The 17,290-nt window shown below is 57.1% G+C and overlaps 1 protein-coding gene across 1 annotated transcript in view; it reads left to right on the top strand.

The window, feature by feature from the left end:
- Positions 1-17,290, top strand: part of CARD14 (caspase recruitment domain family member 14) — a 48,328-nt gene that overhangs the window by 25,558 nt on the left and 5,480 nt on the right. The window contains exons 3-15 of the mRNA XM_004374099.2: positions 680-817; positions 2,081-2,406; positions 3,482-3,649; positions 4,078-4,197; positions 5,525-5,650; positions 7,125-7,274; positions 8,692-8,808; positions 10,665-10,789; positions 10,927-11,018; positions 13,519-13,579; positions 13,796-13,988; positions 15,340-15,466; positions 15,757-15,994. Of these exons, the coding sequence (XP_004374156.1) occupies positions 680-817; positions 2,081-2,406; positions 3,482-3,649; positions 4,078-4,197; positions 5,525-5,650; positions 7,125-7,274; positions 8,692-8,808; positions 10,665-10,789; positions 10,927-11,018; positions 13,519-13,579; positions 13,796-13,988; positions 15,340-15,466; positions 15,757-15,994 (1,981 nt within the window). The remainder of the gene's footprint in view (positions 1-679; positions 818-2,080; positions 2,407-3,481; positions 3,650-4,077; positions 4,198-5,524; positions 5,651-7,124; positions 7,275-8,691; positions 8,809-10,664; positions 10,790-10,926; positions 11,019-13,518; positions 13,580-13,795; positions 13,989-15,339; positions 15,467-15,756; positions 15,995-17,290) is intronic.

Raw genomic sequence — 17,290 nt, 5'->3', positions numbered from 1 at the left:
TGGGGGGCATGTTTGCTTCATACCCGTGTTCCAGCCTGGGGGGCATGTTTGCTTCATACCCGTGTTCCAGCCTGGGGGGCATGTTTGCTTCATACTGCTGACCGTGAGACAGCAGGCACAGTGCTGGCTTCCCCACACAGAGACAGAGATCCGCAGGCATCAGCAAACAGCCCCTTTGTGGCCGGGCCCGCAGCTCTGAGGATGGCGCTGGGACCCCTCCCTGCTTGGGTCCCTGGGCATCAGACTCAGTATTTCTAGTAAAATCTCTGGCAAGTATCTCTGAGGAAAAGCAAGCCCTTTGCAAAAACCTCATGTAAGGAATTCCAAAATATTTCTTCCCTCAAAGGTGGGCACATAGATCTCCAGTGATTTTGCCAACATAATGACTAAGTTGATGCCGTAGTTCTGGAGTCCAGATGTCCCAAATCAAGGTGTGGGCAGGGCCTTGCTCCCCTGAAGGCTCCAGGGGAGGATCCTTCCTTGTCTCTTCTAGTTTCTGGCAACCCCAGGCTTGTGGCTGCATCGCTCCAGTCTCTGCCCCTGTCTTCTCCTCCCAGAGATCCTAGAAAACTGCTCTCACCACCCCGTTCCTAAACACACCAGGGCGCCCCCAGCCCGTCTCCTCGTGGGGAAGCCAGCCCAGCGCCCTTTGGCTGCAGGCGTGTTGTTCTTCCCCCAGGGCACTTGCTGGACTTGCTGAAGACGCGTGGGAAGAACGGGGCCATTGCCTTCTTGGAAAGCCTCAAGTTCCACAACCCTGACGTCTACACGCTGGTCACCGGGCTGCAGCCCGCCGTGGACTTCAGCAACTTCAGTGGTGAGAGCTGGCCTTTGATGAGGGTGGCGGTCGGCAGGACCCCCGGGCACGGGCTTCTTAGGAGCCTCTGGTCCCCAGTATCCTTGGGGTGGGTCTCCCTTGCCTGCCGCCGGTCCAGACGTGGACCTCGCTTCCTCCTGGCAAAGATTCTGAACCCGAAACACCCTGCCCTGCTAACCATGACAGGGTGAGGAGGAGAAGGAGCCCATTTCCAAAGCAAAGCTCTGTCCCTAACTACCCCACACCATGAAGAGGCCTGGGGCAGAATCCTGCATTTGAGAGGCGCAGGCCCAGGGCAAGCGGATCTGTCCCCTAGAAAAGCCACGAAGCTTACCTTTCCTTTGCCGGCCGTTTGCTGGAGCCGAGGGGGCCGCCCAGTCCCCGCGTCCCAGCCAGGGCTCTGAGAGGGTCCGACGGAGGATAGCAGAGACTCCTGCTGGGGGCGAGGGGAGACTGAGGCGGAGCCTGCAGCCTCACAAAGCGCCTTCTGTGCATTTGCCCACCACCTGAGTAAAAGCCCACTCCTGCTTGGTAGGAGATAAGGCCATTTGGGTTAATTTATTAATTTTAGGTTTACCTGGAGAAGCTGTTGAGATTTAGGTCTTCGGAGGCGCAGGGCTCACAGAATTCAAAACAGTGGATAAAAAACATGTTCTTTTCCTGGTTTTGCATCGTAGTCTGTGGAGTCGTGCGGCCTGTTCAGGCTGCATGTTAGGTGGAGGTATACAGAGGTCCCTGGGTGGTGTAAACGGTTGGTGCTTAACTACTAACCAAAAGGTTGGTGGTTTGAACTCACCTGGTGGTGCTGCAGAAGAAAGGCCTGGCAATCTGCTTCCGTAAGATTACAGCCAAGAAAACCCTACGGAGCAGTTTACTCTGTAACAGATAGGGTTGTCATGAGTCGGAATCGACTCAACAGCAATGGGTTTGTTTTTTTTCGGTTTGTGTAGAGTTGTAGTCTACAGATGTATATTCCTTATTACAGTTTCTCAGGATGGCGTTAATATGTCTCAGCCAATGGGAGTTGGGCTGACTAAGCAGGAATCGGGGGAGGCCACCTGGGGGTAACTTCTGCTGCAGGGAGTGGACACTCCTGCTAAAGTTGCAAGTGACGCTGTGTCTTTAGCCAAAATGCCGGGTCCGGTCAAGGCCCGGGAGCTCCCAACAAGACGGACAGATTCGGGATGGGGGTCCTGCTGGAGAGTCAGGCATAGGCTCTCGAAGGTCCTGGAGGAATAGGATGGGGCGTGGCCGTTCCCGCAGGGCTCATCGAGACGTCCAAGCTGACCGAGTGCCTAGCCGGGGCCATCGGCAGCCTGCAGGAGGAGCTGAGCCAGGAGCAGCGGCAGAAGGCAGCGCTGCAGGAGCAGTGCCGGCGGCTGCAGGAGAGCCTGGGGCTGGCTGAGGCCCGCACGGAGAGCCTGCAGGCGCTGGAGGCTGACCACGACCGCATGAAGCACGAGGTCAGCGCCCACTTCCACGAGGTGCTGAAGCTGAAGGACGAGCTGCTCAGCCTCTCCCTGCGCTACAGCAACGCCCTGCAGGAGAAGGAGCTGGCCACCACACGCTGCCGCGGCCTGCAGGAGGAGGTGGGGGGCCCGCAGGGGAGGTGGAGGGCCTGCAGGGGGAGGTGGGGGGCCTGCAGCGGAGGTGGGGGGCCATCAGGAGGAGGTGGTGGGCCCGCAGGAGGAGGTGGGCGTCAGAGGGCCCTCAGGAGGAGGTAGTGGTGGGCCCGCAGGAGGAGGTGGGCGTCAGAGGGCCCGCAGAAGGCAGCCACCACAAGGTCTGCAGCATGAGGGTGCTGGCTGCTTGGCTGGTGGTCTCCTTTGGTCCCTGACCCCTGAGTCTCCAGCTCGTGCCTTTGCACTCATTGTTCCATCTGCCTAGAGCTCCTTTCCCCGCACTGGGAGCCCAGGAGTGGGTGCCACACCCTGCCCTGGCATCCAGACTCCATGGGCTTGCCTCCCAGGGAAAGACCCTCGTTCCATTGCCCCAGGGGCACCAGCTCAGCACAGGAGAGGCCAGGCCCAGCAGCTCGAGGTCTGAGGCTCTTGGGACCTTTTCCAGCAGGAGGGGGGGCAGCAGGGTCTGGCGAGGTGGTTTCCCAGACCACCACCCTGAACAGACAGCACCCTGGGCAGGAGACAGTGAGTTTGCACGCGGACTGGGAGTCATTGCAGGCGTGATGGTGGGTCCGCGAGACATGTCCTTCATCCCGCAGCACTCCTGCCCCAGTCGGAGGTGACCTTTCTCTTCCTGTTTACTTACTGATGCCCATGAATCCACATGCCCGCATCTGATGCCTTTAGCAGACTAGGGAAAGAGAGAAGCCAGGGTGCCGGAGGAACTCACTCCCGCTGCTGGTGACAGTCACTTTAACGATAGAAATGGCGGGGGCTGATTCCCAGGGCACCTTGTCCTAGTCCTGGGACCCCAGCCCGGTAATGGGACTGCCATGCTTCATCTACCAAAGAAGGGTAACATGCCTTCCTCCTCCCGTGAGGAACTAACAGGGCTCTTCATTCTGGAAAACCCTCTAGTGGGTCTGGGCTCCTTCCGAGTCTAGAGCAGCAGCACCGGGACGGAAGGGTGAGGGAGGCTCATGGCTCTGCTCCAGCGGAGAAACGGCCCTGATGTCATCTTGCTCTCCCTCCTACCCGCCAGCTGTATCTGATGAAGCAGGAGCTGCACCGAGCCCAGGTGGCCTCCTCCTGCGAGCGGGAATTTCGAGAGCAGTCCCTGACGATAGCCAGCAGCCTGGAGTCAGAAGACGAGGAGCTGACCCGCCTGAAGGAGGAGAACGAGAAGCTCAGGTCCCTGACATTCAGTACGGTAGGTTCCGCGGGCCGTTCCTTCCCTGGGAGCTCTCTGGGCACTTCCCAGCATCCGCCTGTAGCGCCCAAACCCAAACACCAAACCAGTAGCCGTGGAGTCAATTCTAACTCATGGTGACCCCATGTGTGCAGAGTAGAACTGTGCGCCATAGGGTTTCCATGGCTGATTTTTCAGAAGTAGATTGCCAGGCCTTTCTTCTGAGGTGCCTCTGGGTGAACTTGAACCGTCAACATTTTGGTCAGTGGCTGAGCACTTAACCATTTGCACCACCCAGGGATTCTGCTCCTGTCTAATGAGCAGCAAGGAGGTGAAATCCATCTACATGCCCTAGTCTCAGACTCCATGGTGGGGCCACCTCCCCGGGGAGCAGCCTTCTGAAGTCTGGGTCCCTGGCTGACCCCTGGGCTGTCTTGTCTTTGCCCCAGGTGGAGAAGGATATTCTGGAGCAGAGCCTGGATGAGGCCCGGGAGAGCAAGCAGGAGCTGGTGGATCGAATCCACTCGCTGAGGGCTCGGGCTGCGGCTGCCGAGAGACAGCGCAAGCAGGTGACAGTCATCCTCCTTTCTCTGTCCCCTCCCAGCCTGCACCCTGTGTCAGGGCAGGTGCTGCGTTTATGGAAACGTGGAGTCCACCTTTGTTTGGCTGATTCGTTGGTTCACTCGTTCATTCTTTCACCAAAGCTCTAGTGAGCACCAGCTCATGGCTCATGCCCTCAAGGTCGCCGTTGAGTTTGTGGGGTGGTGAGAAAATATTCGATCAGGCCAATGAGTGAGTGAAACCCAAGATGATTCAGTGTCGCGCCCCTGGGGAAGGAGTTGAGGATTTAGTCGATCCAAAAGGCCAGAGGAGTAAGTGGGTCTCAGACGGGCAGATGTTGTCCCACCGCACTCGTGTGCGTCATCTGTTGTGGTTAGCTGTCAAGTCGACTGACTCGTGGCGACCCCTCGTGTGCAGACCAGAACTGCTCCCTAGGAAGCAGATCGCCAGGCCTGTCTTCCGAGGCACCTCTGGGTGATTCCAACCGACAACCATTCGGTAGCAGTCGAGCGCTTAACAGTCTGCGCCACCCAGGGTCTCCATGAGATATCTAGAATAGGCAAATAAAGACCAGTTTATTAGTGGTTACGGCGGGAGGCGGGGAGGGAAGGGGAGGGGCAGAGCCGCCGATTAGGAAGCATTTTGAGTTTCTGGTGATGGAAAATTTGGCACCGGATATTGGGGCGGGCTGCAGACATGATGACTAATTGGTGTCACTAAATTGTATGCATAAAAAACATTAAATTGGCAAATATATATAATATATATTTTTTACAATAGCAACAAAGAAAAAGGCGAGGGGAGACATTTAGATGGAATCTCTAGAATAGGCAAATGTACAGAGACAGTTTATGCGTGGTTACCTGGGTCGAGGGGAGGAGGGAGTCATTGCTTCAGGGGCACAGAGCTTCTGTTAGGGGTCACGGATCGTCTGCAAATGGCTGTTGGTGACGGTTGCACAACACGATCAATGAATTAAATTTTGAAAAATCATTTAAAACAAAGAAAAAGGGTGAGAGAAGAATGGGGAGAAGGGAGCAAGTGGAAGGAGGAGGCAGGGTAGAGGGACATTGTTCATGCATTTGAGGACGTTACATCAAAACCACAAACACACACGCAACATAGGCAATACACGCTTTGATGACTGACTTCAAATAGAATCAGCACAGCAGCTCTGCGGATGCAGCAGGAAATCAGGCGTGGAAGAAACGAGCGTGAAGTGGCTGTGCTTCACCTCCAGAACCACCTCCCTCTCGCTGTGGCCCGCAGCCTACGCGCTCAGCCCAGACCCTTTGAGCTGCTGACCTTCTCTGGCCTGTCTCCTCCTCTGTCCAGTTCTGGGAGGAGAAGGAGAAGACGCTGCTTCAGTTCCAGAAAACCCGGGTGGACTGCGAGATCTACAAGGAGAAGGTGAACGCCCTGCAGGGCCAGGTGGTCGAGCTGCAGAAGGAGCGAGACCAGGTACCCGCAGAGGTCGAGGGGCTGGGAGCACAGAGGGACCCCTCCCCAGTGAGTCTCAGCTCGGGGAGTGTCTGCTGCTGCCCAGGAGATAGTCTCATGGCTCACTGCGCCCTTGGTGGCAGCTGGTCTCCGATTCGGGGTGCCTTCCCTTGGTCAGGAGTCCCTAGCTGGCACAAAGGGTTAACACACTCGGCTGCTAACCCAAAGGTTGGAGGTTGGAGTCTACCCAGAGGCACCTCAGAAGAAAGACCTGGCCATCTAGTTTCGAAAACCCAGCCATTGCAAACCCTATGGAGTGCAGTTCTCCTCTGACACACATGGGGTCGCCTTGAGGCGAGGCAACTTGACGGCCACTGTTTGTTTGTTTTCCCTTGGTCCACGCAAGGTTTGAGAAAGACCCCAGCCCCATCCTCTGCTGACGTGCTCACCGTGTACGGCCCCGGCTTTTATTTCGGGGCTATGACGTCTGAGAAATAGAGCCTCCATTTCAAGTACCAGTACAGTTTCCATGGGTCCACCCCGACTCACGGCGACCCTACGTGTGTTAGAGCGGAACTGTGCTCCACAGGGTTTGCCATGGCTGGTTTTTCTTTCAGAAGTAGATCACCAGGCCTTTCTTCCAAGGCGCCTCTGGGTGGTCCCCAACCTCCAGTCTTTTGGTTAGCAGCCAAGCGTGTTAACCGTGTACACCACCCAGGGACTCCATTTCAAGTACCCACAGCTCCAAATACCGGATTTTATTACAACGGTGCACATCTGCCCGCATTGTAGACCAGCGAAGGTCTGCACATTGCAGGGTGAAATCTGCGTTTGGTGCACGTTGGATGAGTTCAGATCAAATGCAGAAAGGGAACGGGGTCGCTTGCTTTGGCGGAGACTCTCCTTGCTCATCTTGTTGACCTGTGCTTTTTTTTGTGCGTGTGCTGTAAGTGAAAGTTTACAATTCGAGTTAGTCTCTCACACAGAAATTTATACACACATTGCTATGTGACCCTAATTGCTCTCCCTATACTGTGACAGCACACTCCTCCTTTCCACCCCGGATTTCCCGTGTCCATTCAACCAGCTCCTGGCCCTCTCTGCCTTCTCGTCTCACCTCCAGACAGAAGCTGCCCATTTAGTCTCATGGATCTACTTCCGCTAAGAAGCACCTTCTTCACGAGTATCATTTTATGTCCCACAGTCCAGTCTAATGTTTGTCTGAAGAGTTGGCCTGCAGAATGGTTTTAGTTCTGGGTTGACAGAGAGGCCGGGGGCCATGCTTTCTGGGGCTCCTCCAGTCACAGTCAGACCATTAAGTCTGGTCTTTTTACTAGCATTTAAGTCCTGCGCCCACTCTTCTGCTGCTCCGTCAGGGACTCTCTGTTGTGCTCCCTGTCAGGGCGACCATTGAGGTAGCTGGGCACCGTCCAGTTCTGGCCTATCTTCTTCAAGGTGTCTGAAGTGTGGGGCCACGCTCCCTCTTGGCTCCTAGGCATACGCAGCGAGAGACGGGGCGCACGCGGAGATCTCCCAGCAGCTGACTGAGAAGGACTCGCTCCGCAGAAAACTGTTTGCGCTGACGGAGGAAGTCTGCGAGCTGCGCAAACAGCTCCGCAAGCTGCAGACCGACTCGCAGAGCGGGGTGAGTGCTTCCCCGCCTGAGGTCGGGGCGGGAGGATGGCCAGAGCAGGGATGCGGGCGGTGGGTGCGGGTGGTGGGACCGAGGGTGCCGGCGGCTCAGCTCATCCCACCTCAGGTGCGGACGATGTTGTAAGACATTGACGGTGCCACCTGGGCAAGATGAGTCTGCTCCTGGGTGTCAGTGTGTGGCAGCATTGCCATGCCATAGGCGAGGTAGCTTAGCGAAGGCTGTGGAACCTGGAAAGTGTGGAGGTGGATGAAGACAGTGGCTGTGACTTTGTGCAGGCAGCTGTTTGCTTTTTCAGACGGTGCTTTCCTGAAACCAGGACTGTCCACAGCCAAGAGCTGGGCGACCCACAAAGGTGGGGTGAGAGGGAGGGGCGTTCCCAAAGAGCTGAAATCATTGTAACACCTCGGTTATGGTGCTGAGGGCACGGCCTCCAGCTCCAGGTGCCCAAGGGCCTGGGGGGGTCGCAGTCAGACCTCTCCCCATGGGGCCGCCTGCCCTCCCTCACCACCCTGCCCTGGGCACCTCCCCACATCACCGTGTTAATATTTATGTATCGATCACATATATATATATGGTTACTGTGAGGTGCTGTCCAGTGGATTCTGACTCATAGCGACCCCATGTGACAGAGTAGAACTGTCCCATAGGGTTTCCTAGGCGGAAATCTTTATGGGAGCAGATCACCAGCTCTTTCCTCCCCTTGTGGTTAGCAGCTTAGTGCTTAACCATTTCACCACCGGGGCTTCTTTATATGTGTGTGCGTGCGTGTGTGCGTGCGTGCATGCGTGCGTGCGTGTGTGAATGACTGGGAGGACAGACACCGAAATGCTAACAGCGTTATTTCCGAGTGGTGGGGTTATGAAAAACACCAGTTGCCATCAAGTCAACCCCGACTCGTGGCCACCTCACGGGTGTCAGAGCGAACTGTGCTCCATCGGGTTTTCAATAGCTGATTTTTCAGAAGTAGATTGCCAGGCCTTTCTTCCAAGGTGCCTTCAACTCCCCAACCTTTCGGTTAGCGGTCGAGCACATTAGCCATCGGCGCCACCCAGGGACTCCGGGGCGTTCCGGTTGGATGTTGTTCTCTGCTCTCATCAGCTGTTTGCCCCCCGATTTCCTAGGCGGCGTGCATACAGTCTCTATAACTAGCAGCGAACAACCTTCTCTAACGGAATTCTCTAAAAGAAGTGAGCTGCCACTCCTCAGGCTGGCAGCTCCTGTGAGGCTGGGTCCCGGGCCTCTCTTTTCAGCGGCCCTGGTGGGGGACAGGGATGAGGTGGTTCTCCTGGGTGCTCATGAGAGGAAACCCTGCCCACGAGGGCAGGGGCGGGTGGTGGTGACCAAGGAGGAACCTGAGAGCATCCGGGGGGAGCATCCTGAGCTAACTAACCCTCTACCCTCTCGGCAGGCCAAGCTGGAGGCTGTGCCCCGGGAGCCCTGTGCGCGGGGCAAGCAGCGGCTGGTCCGGATGTATGCCATCCACCAGTGGGAGGACAGTGACCACGGACCCCTCAGCTCCACGGAGGTAACGCTTCTCTGGCCCCTCGTCAGCACACTGTAGTCAACCCCGGACTAAGGGGAACTTCCTTCTGCTCCTCCCTGCCGGGATGGGCTGGTGCCACTCTCAGCAAACGGGCAGGTCTTGGGGTGCCAGCTCACTGAGCTTCCAGGGCCTAGGTCCCTGTGCTTCTGTTCTCCCCCTTTGGCCAAGGAGAGAGGAGGTGTGAGCGTCTGGGGTGCGGCATCCAGGACGTCTGGGTAGGGCAGCAGGACTGCCTGGGACAAAGGGCGAGAGGTGGGGGGAGGCGGTGCCCCTTTGCCACCTGCTGGGGGGGCCTTTGGGGCTTCCTTTCTGGAATGTTCCAGCAGCCTTCTCCCCCAGGGTCCCCACTGAGCCTGGCCGGCTCACTGACCTCATGGAGAATCCCAAAAGCTATGCATTTCCCCCTCCAGAGCTCTGCACACACGCACATCTTAACTACATTCAGGGCCTGAGCAACCCAAACCCCAGGCTGATCAGATCAGGTGCCTCCCCTGTTTTAGAATCTTCCATGGCTCCCCAGTGCCCCCAGGTCAGAGTCCAACTGTGACTTCTTTCTGGAGGTGGTGGTCAGGGTGGGGTGGGGAGGGGGCCTCAGTGCCCAGAACCGGCTCATAACACCTTCTTATTGGCCCCCAGGGACCCCCACTAAATCCCAGAGCACCCCTCTCCAGCCTCCTCTGTCCTGCCCTCCTCCCCTGGACCTTAGAACCCGGCCACGCTGAGGCGCCGCTCCTCCCCACTCCATCTCCTCTCCCCTCTTTCTGTCTGCCCCGCCCCCTCCTCCACCTGGCCACCTCTGTCTGCTCTTTCAGTTTAGATGCCATTTCTTCCAGGAAGTCCCCCTGACTGCCCTGCTCTGCTGTGACACCCACGCCCCTGGTGTCCTTGCTGAACTGCACTCTTCTGTATTTGCCTGTTGGTCCCCCCGCCCTCCCAGGATATCACCTGTCCTCCGGTGTATGCCCAACCCCAGCAAATGGCTAGGCACATAGTAGGTGCTAAGGAAATACTTGTTAAGTGAAGACAAAGGCTGAATTCAGATCTACTAATTTGGGGTCACCTGCCGCGCACCTGGTGTCCCCCAACACCGTGTCCACATTCTGGCTGGTACACCTTGCCAGTGTGGGTTCTGAAAGCAGCTTCCCCTCCCCGCAGGTAGCAGGTGGGAAGCGGCGCCACATCTGGTTCCTCCCCTCACTAGCTGGGGACTCCTCAGGGCAGTCATTAGCCTCTCTGAGCCTTGGCTGCCTTACCTGCGAAGCAAAACAATAACCAAAAAAAAACCCAAAACAGTTGCTGTCAGGTTACCTCCGATTCACAGCGACCTCACGTGTGTCACGGTAGAACTGCGCTCCATAGGTTTTTCAAGGCTGCGACCTTTTGGAAGTAGACTGCCAGGCCTTTCTTCCGAGGCACGTCTGGGTGGGTCCGAACCACTCTCCTCTCCGCAGTTGAGTGCTTAACTATCTGCACCACACAGGGACTCCTAATGAGACAGTGATACCCACCTCACAGGTTTATCTCAAGAACTAGGCAATACAAAACGTGGAGAGCAGCTAATATAGCGCCTGGCGCAGACAGGGGCTCGGTTAATGTGACGCCACACCACGCTCTTCCTTTCTCTCCCTCTGGCCTCCTCCCCACGCACGGTTAGGTGCTGGGGCCTGCTCTCCTTGGGAAGGTACGTGAGTGTGAGCACGATGGGGGCTTGTGAGCAGCATCGCGTGGACCAGGGTCAGGGTTCTGGGAGTGGACCTGATCATATGTGTGGGTGTCACCGAGTTTGGGAGGTTTCGTGCGGCATCACCGCGGCCGTCGGCTCTGCCCCCTGCCTCTCCTCTCAGCTCTCATCCGACCTGAGCGCCATGTCCAGCTTCCGCTCCAGCAGCCCTGTGCCACCCAGCCAACGGTCCCTGTACAAGCGGGCCACAGAAGACCTCCGTGAGGACCCCTGGTCTTTAAGGTAGAGAGGGCGGGGTGCCAGGGTCCCACACAGAGGGAGACTGCCTAGACTGGGCCGGCTGGGGGTCGCATGGGCAGCTCTGCCACCGGGCTCTGGGCTGGGAGGGAGCTGGGGGCTGCTTCTTCTGCCATCCAAAGCTTCCCAGACATCCTGGAGGCCGAGCTGGGAGCCTCGCCAGGGGACAAGGAGGAAGACGTGGACCTGGACTATGAGATCGTGGACAAGGCAGGTGAGCAAACCCACCTCGAACCCTGATCCTGGCACCTCCTGGAGCAGGGCAGGCAGAGTGGGGAGCAGGGAGCTCAGGGGGGCAGGCGAGATGGCCGGGTCTCTCTCCAGGGGTGCGTGGGAGGAGGGAACCTGCCCCTGCTCGGCCCTGTTCCGTGGGGAAACTCGGTGCTGGTGCTCCAGCAGATGCCCCATCGCTGCCGTTTCTCACGGAGGGGCCTCCTGACTCCACCTGGAGGCTGAGGGAGCTGTGCGCATGCCCACGTCCAAGTCAGCTCCAAGTTCAGAGAGTGACAGACACATTCGCGCACACACACAGACTCACGCACACGTGCATGCACAGGCACAGGCACACAGACACCCACGCACTCGCACATGCTCTCACACACACACACTCATGCACCCACACAGGCACACAGACACCCACGCACTCACACATGCTCTCACACACACACACACACTCATGCACCCACGCAGGCACACACCCACGTACTCACACATGCTCTCACACAGAGACTCATGTACACACACTGACACACAGAGCACACACTCACCCACCCACGCACTCACACATGCGCTCTCTCACACACACACACACATGCACACAGGCACACACACCCACGCACTCACACATGCTCTCACACAGGGACACTCATGTACACAGGCACACACACAGAGCACACACTCACCCACCCACGCACTCACACATGCTCTGTCACATACCCATGCACTCACACATGCTCACACACACACACACACACACACAGACACCCATGCACACACACAGGCACACAGACACCCGTGCACTCACACATGCTCTCACACAGGGACACTCATGTACACACACTGACACACACAGACACACTCACCTACCCACGCACTCACACATGCTCTCTCTGTTACACACACACTTTCCCACATTCTCATACACACAAACACACTTGTACTCACACACTTCCTCATAAACCTGTACACTCTGTCAACACACGCTCACATGCTCTCTCTCACACACACACACACACACACACACATGCAGACTCACAGACTCACAGACACACTCTCACACACTGACCCGGCCCTCCCTGCTCCCATCTGTGGACACTGGGGCCGCCACTGATTTCAGGAGGTGACAGGTGTGGGGTCTCAGTGGCCGACACGTGGTGCAGGGTGAGTGCCTGCCTGCTGAGGTCTCCCCTGGAGGTGGATACCTCTCCTCCTCAAGACCACGGCTCACACGGACGGCCTCCTTACTCTCCCACCTGTGCACACCTGCTTCCCCCCCCCACCCCCACCCCGCACACAGTAGGCACTTAGCGCCTGCTGGAATTCACCCTCACAGCCACCAGGGGGCGCGCGCATCATGCCGCTGGGCACAGCGGCCTTTGAGGCAGGGACGAGGCGCTCTGTGGGTCATGTGGGGACCTTGCCCCTCTGCAGACTCCACACATTATCATTTGTAACAGGGACAAGCTGAGAGGGGCCACCCCAGGCACCCAAGGCATGTGCTCGCTGGTCTGAGACCATGAACGCGGAAGGCACACTCCTCTTATTTTTGTTGGTCGGGATTCTACCTTGCTTTCACATACTTTTAGTGGGGTTGCCTTCAAATGCATCAATTCCATTTGGCTTTAAAGATCATCACAAATGGGTCTACCTGCAAGCCGCACAAGACCGCCCACAGCTGGCGGCGGTGAGGTCTCTGCTGACCATCGGTCCTTGTGGGCAGTTCCGAGCTGAGAAGCATGGCCACAGACTTCTGGGGGTTGCTCTCTGGGCTGGGGGTGCCCCATTCTCCTCTCAGGTTGCATATTAAAATGCTAGGTAGAGCTGGGGGACCCTGGGAGCATCTGGTCCCAGGACTGCCACATCAGGACTGCCACGTCAGGCCTGGGGTACACAGGAGGCAGCCCCTGGCAGGGACGGGGGATCACTGCCACGCAGAAATGCCAAGACTGTGCAGAAATGCAGCCCCACGCAGAAATGCAGGCCCGTGCAGAAATGCAGGCCCGTGCAGAGAAACACAGGCCCGTGCAGAATTGCAGCCCTGTGCAGAAACACAGGCCCGTGCAGAAATGCAGCCCCGTGCAGAAACACAGGCCCGTGCAGAATTGCAGCCCTGTGCAGAAACACAGACCTGTGCAGAAGTGCAGGCCCTGCAGAAACATGGTTCACCCAGAAACGTGCCAGATTAGATTTTTCAAGTGAAGCCAGGAATCAGACTTTAGGTGAAATCTCCCTGTCTTTCAAAACGTTGGCAACTAACCCAAATATTAAAAAAGTGGGTGGAGCCCCTCCCCGCGCCCGTATTTTAGAGAAGACGGAGTAAAGGCTCTGAGCGATGAGGAAGGGGAGGCGGAGAGGAGGCTCAGTCTCAGCAAATGCGGGGCCAGGTCGGGTTGGGGTGCCTAGGCAGGGGCGGGTAGGATGCTGAGGTTGTCCGTGCTGAGCCCACCTTGCAGTCTTGCCTGTGCTCAGTCTGTTGGCTCCCGGCTCCCCCTCAGGCCTTCCTGAGGCAGAAGACGGCTCCAAGCCCTTCTCTGGCGGCCTCTACGTCTCAGACAGGTGAGGAGTCTCTTGCCTCCTGGGTGGCTGGCTGGGGAGCCCAGGCCAGGGCGTGCTGACTGAGTCCTGAGGACCGGGTTACGGCAGGGGGATAGAGAGTTCCAGAACACTGGGGCGAAGGGGGTGGGTGGGGGTCACCTGGGGCATGCCTACCCCTTTGTCTTGACCGTTCTCAGCCCTGGTCATCTCCACTGCTGGCCCCTGTCCTTCCAGCAGCAGCGTGCCCATGCGGCGGCGGCCAGCCCGAAGGATCCTGAGCCAGATCACAGTGCTGGCCTTCCAGGGGGACGCGCTGCTGGAGCAGATCAGCGTCATCGGAGGGAACCGAACCGGCATCTTCATCCACCAGGTCACGCCCAGCTCGGCGGCCGATGAGATGGCGCTGCGCCCAGGCACCCAGATTGTGATGGTGAGTGGGGCCAGCCCTCAGCCTTGGGGAGGTCAGCGCGGGGCAGGTCACCGGGCACCCTTAGATCCCACTTGACAAGGATATGTTACCAATTGCCCGGCACTCCTTCCTGGGCCGATTCTGAAGCGTGCATTCATTATAGAGGGATACTACCTCAGGGTGGATCCCAGCAGCCTTCCCCAACCCAGGACCCCTTAACACCACTGAGCCTCCGAGCCTCCCTCCCTCCGTGTGGCTCCATTGTGGAACCTGGAGAAGAGGCTGCTTGGAGGCAGCATGGGGCCCCAGTCTTTCCCTAAGGCCCCTTAATAGGGGCCTTTGTGAAACCATTTTACTCAAAAAAATACGTAAACCTGCAGAAAACATCAATCTACAACTTAACTATTAGTAACTGATTATATGGGTGGGGAGGGTGAGTTTGATGTGACCTAAAAACAGAAACATGAAATTTCAAGCTTTCAAAAATACCAAGAAATATGCAAACAGGATTCCCCCCAAGCCTGGGGCTCACCCCATTGCCCCAGGAGGGGGCGGGAGGAGGAGGTGGGTGCTGGGAGAGAAGGGGAAGGCTGTGCCCCTTGGCCGGGAAGCCCACAAGCCCCACCAGCTTCTGTTTGGGAATGGGCTGTCCACATGCTAGGTCGAGTTCCGGTTTGTCTTAAATGATCCGCACATCACGCTCCTAATGTAAGTGTGGTCCCATATTCTCCAAACCACACTACACAAGAAGTCCTGCATTACCTTTCTAAAGTCCTCTCAAGATTCTCAGTTATCAGCCATGGTTAAGGCAACAGAGTCTTTTTATGACGTTGGGGGAGATATCCTGATATCCTAATGGGCTGAATTCCCTTCTAACAGGGTTAAAAATGTATCTTAATATGTTTCTTGTTGGAACAATATACAAGTAACCATTCGCCGCGGAGTCGACTCTGACTGAGGGCGCCCCCATGTGTGTCAGAGTAGAACTGTGCGCCACAAGGTTTTCAGTGACTGATTGTTTGGACTTTAGATCGCCAGGCCTTTCTTTCTAAGTGCCTCTGGGTGGACTTGAACCTCCGACTTTTCTGTTGTCAGCCAAGCACGTTTGTACCCCCCAGGGGCTCCTAGAACAAGGCTTATAAATTTAAGACAACGCAGGAGACACATCGGCATGGCAGAGGGTGATGCCCTGCATCCAGGTGCCTAACACAGCCTGTGACAAAAGATCTGATGCGTGTGGCCTTTCGTTTGGCCGAGACACGTGTGTAGCTGGGACAGGCAAGTTGGTCCAACTGTGGGGTACACTGTGCCTCCAGGACCTCCCTCCCCAGAATCCTCATCAACGAGGCCGACCCTTGTGATTTGCCCTTAGGTTGATTATGTCACGGTGGAGCCCCCATTCAAGGCTGTGCTGGAAGACACGACCCTGGAGCAGGCTGTCGGACTCCTCAGGCGGGTGGACGGCTTCTGCCGCCTGTCTGTGAAGGTCAACATGGAGGGTACAGCTTCCCCGGCCCTCTGCCCACGAGGCCGCCTCTCACTACCTCCTCAGCCACCCAACTGCCATCCCCCGCCTGTCACTGCTTCCAGCGCTGACCTCAGAGCTGGGAGTGGGGCTCAGCCAGGTTGCACCCACGTCTGCAGGGGCGTCCAGGGGTGCCAGGACTCCAGGGCCAAAGTGGCCTCCTGTGAAGCCTCCTTCCCCTCACCTTCTAGAACGGTCTCCAGAACTCCCTGGCGTGGGTTTGCAGTCCCGAGCGGGTCTGACGCTCATGTCCTCTTTTCTCAGGGTACAAGAAGCTGGTCCAAGACCTGGAGGCCAAGGTGGCCACTTCGGGGGACTCGTTCTACATCCGGGTCAACCTGGCCATGGAGGGCCGGGAGGAGGGGGAGCTGCAGGTGCACTGCAACGAGGTCTTGCACATCACCGACACCCTGTTCCAGGGCCACGGCCGCTGGCACGCCCACCGCGTCAGCCCCTACACCATAAAGGACACCACCCATGGTGCCATCCCCAACTACTCACGGTGGGCTGTGTGTGTGAGACGCCGTCGTAAGGGGCTCCCCAACGTGCCACACACCAACATCACTGCTGAGGCTGGAGTCTCTCTTGAAGATGGACCTCGGTTCTAGAGCATTCTAGAACATTCTAGAGTTTCCCAACCTCTGCACGTGGACGTTTGGGGCTGGGTCATTCCATCCCGTGCATTGTAGGATGTTGAGCAGCATCCTTGGCCTCTACTCCTCAGATACCAGCAGCTCCCCCTTCCCCAGTCACGACAACGAAAACCATCTCCTGATGTGGTCGTGGTCCCCTGGGGGTAGGGTAACCAATTGTCCGAGTTTGCCTGGGTCTGTCTCCATTTAGCACTGGAAGTCCCACATCCCGGGAAACCCCTCAGTTCTGGGCAAACCAGGACACTTGGTCATCCTACCAAAAAAAAAAAAATCCCAAACAAGTTGCCCTTGAGTCGACTTCAACTCATGGCAACCCCACATGTGTCAGAGGAGAACTGTGCGCCATAGGGTTTTCAGTGGTTTATTTTTCCAAAGAAGATGGCCAGGCCTTTCTTGTGAGGCACCTCTGGGTGGACTCGAACCTCTAACCTTTCAGTTAGCAGCCAAGTGCATTCACCGTTTGCCATCCAGGGCCTCTGGTCACCCAACATGGGGGGCAACATCGCCCCCTGTTGGGAACCACTGTTCTAGATCGACCTGAGGGAACCTCTATGGTTTGAGTCCAGACCTCCAGTACACAGAGAATGTGGGTGTCTGGCCTAGCCCTTCTCAAACCACGTTGCAAACCCAAGTCACCTGGGATGGGATTCAGTGTGTGGGGGTAGGGGGGCTGTGATATCTTGGTCCGTGGACTACACTTTGAGTAGCAAGGTTCTGAGGGTGGGGACCTCAACCCTGAAGCTCATTAGAATCCCCTGGGAGACTTTACCTGTGACCCACCTGGGAGCAATGAAACCAACACCTTGGGGGAGGGTGAGGCATTGGTGTTTTTTAAGAGCCTTTCCCTGCCCTAGCAGGGTCTAGAACCACTGCCTGGAGCCAGCCCCTTGGGGTTTTCTGCACTGGTGTCAGGGGCTCAGGAAGGGTAACAAGAATTCCAGCGCCCAGGGGCCATCTCTGAATTGCACCCTCCCATTCAAGCACCCAGGGGCAATCTCTTAAATTGCACCCTCCCATTCAAGCACCCAGGGGCAATCTCTAAATCGCACCCTCCCATTCAAGCACCCAGGGGCAATCTCTAAGTTGCGCCCCTCCCAGTTTCAAGATGAAGGGATCAGCATCAGCAGAAATGCCTTCCCTCCCTT

This window comes from Trichechus manatus, unplaced genomic scaffold (assembly GCF_000243295.1).
Source record: "Trichechus manatus latirostris isolate Lorelei unplaced genomic scaffold, TriManLat1.0 scaffold00028, whole genome shotgun sequence".
NCBI lineage: Eukaryota > Metazoa > Chordata > Mammalia > Sirenia > Trichechidae > Trichechus > Trichechus manatus.
This window is presented reverse-complemented; position numbering and strand designations above follow the sequence as displayed.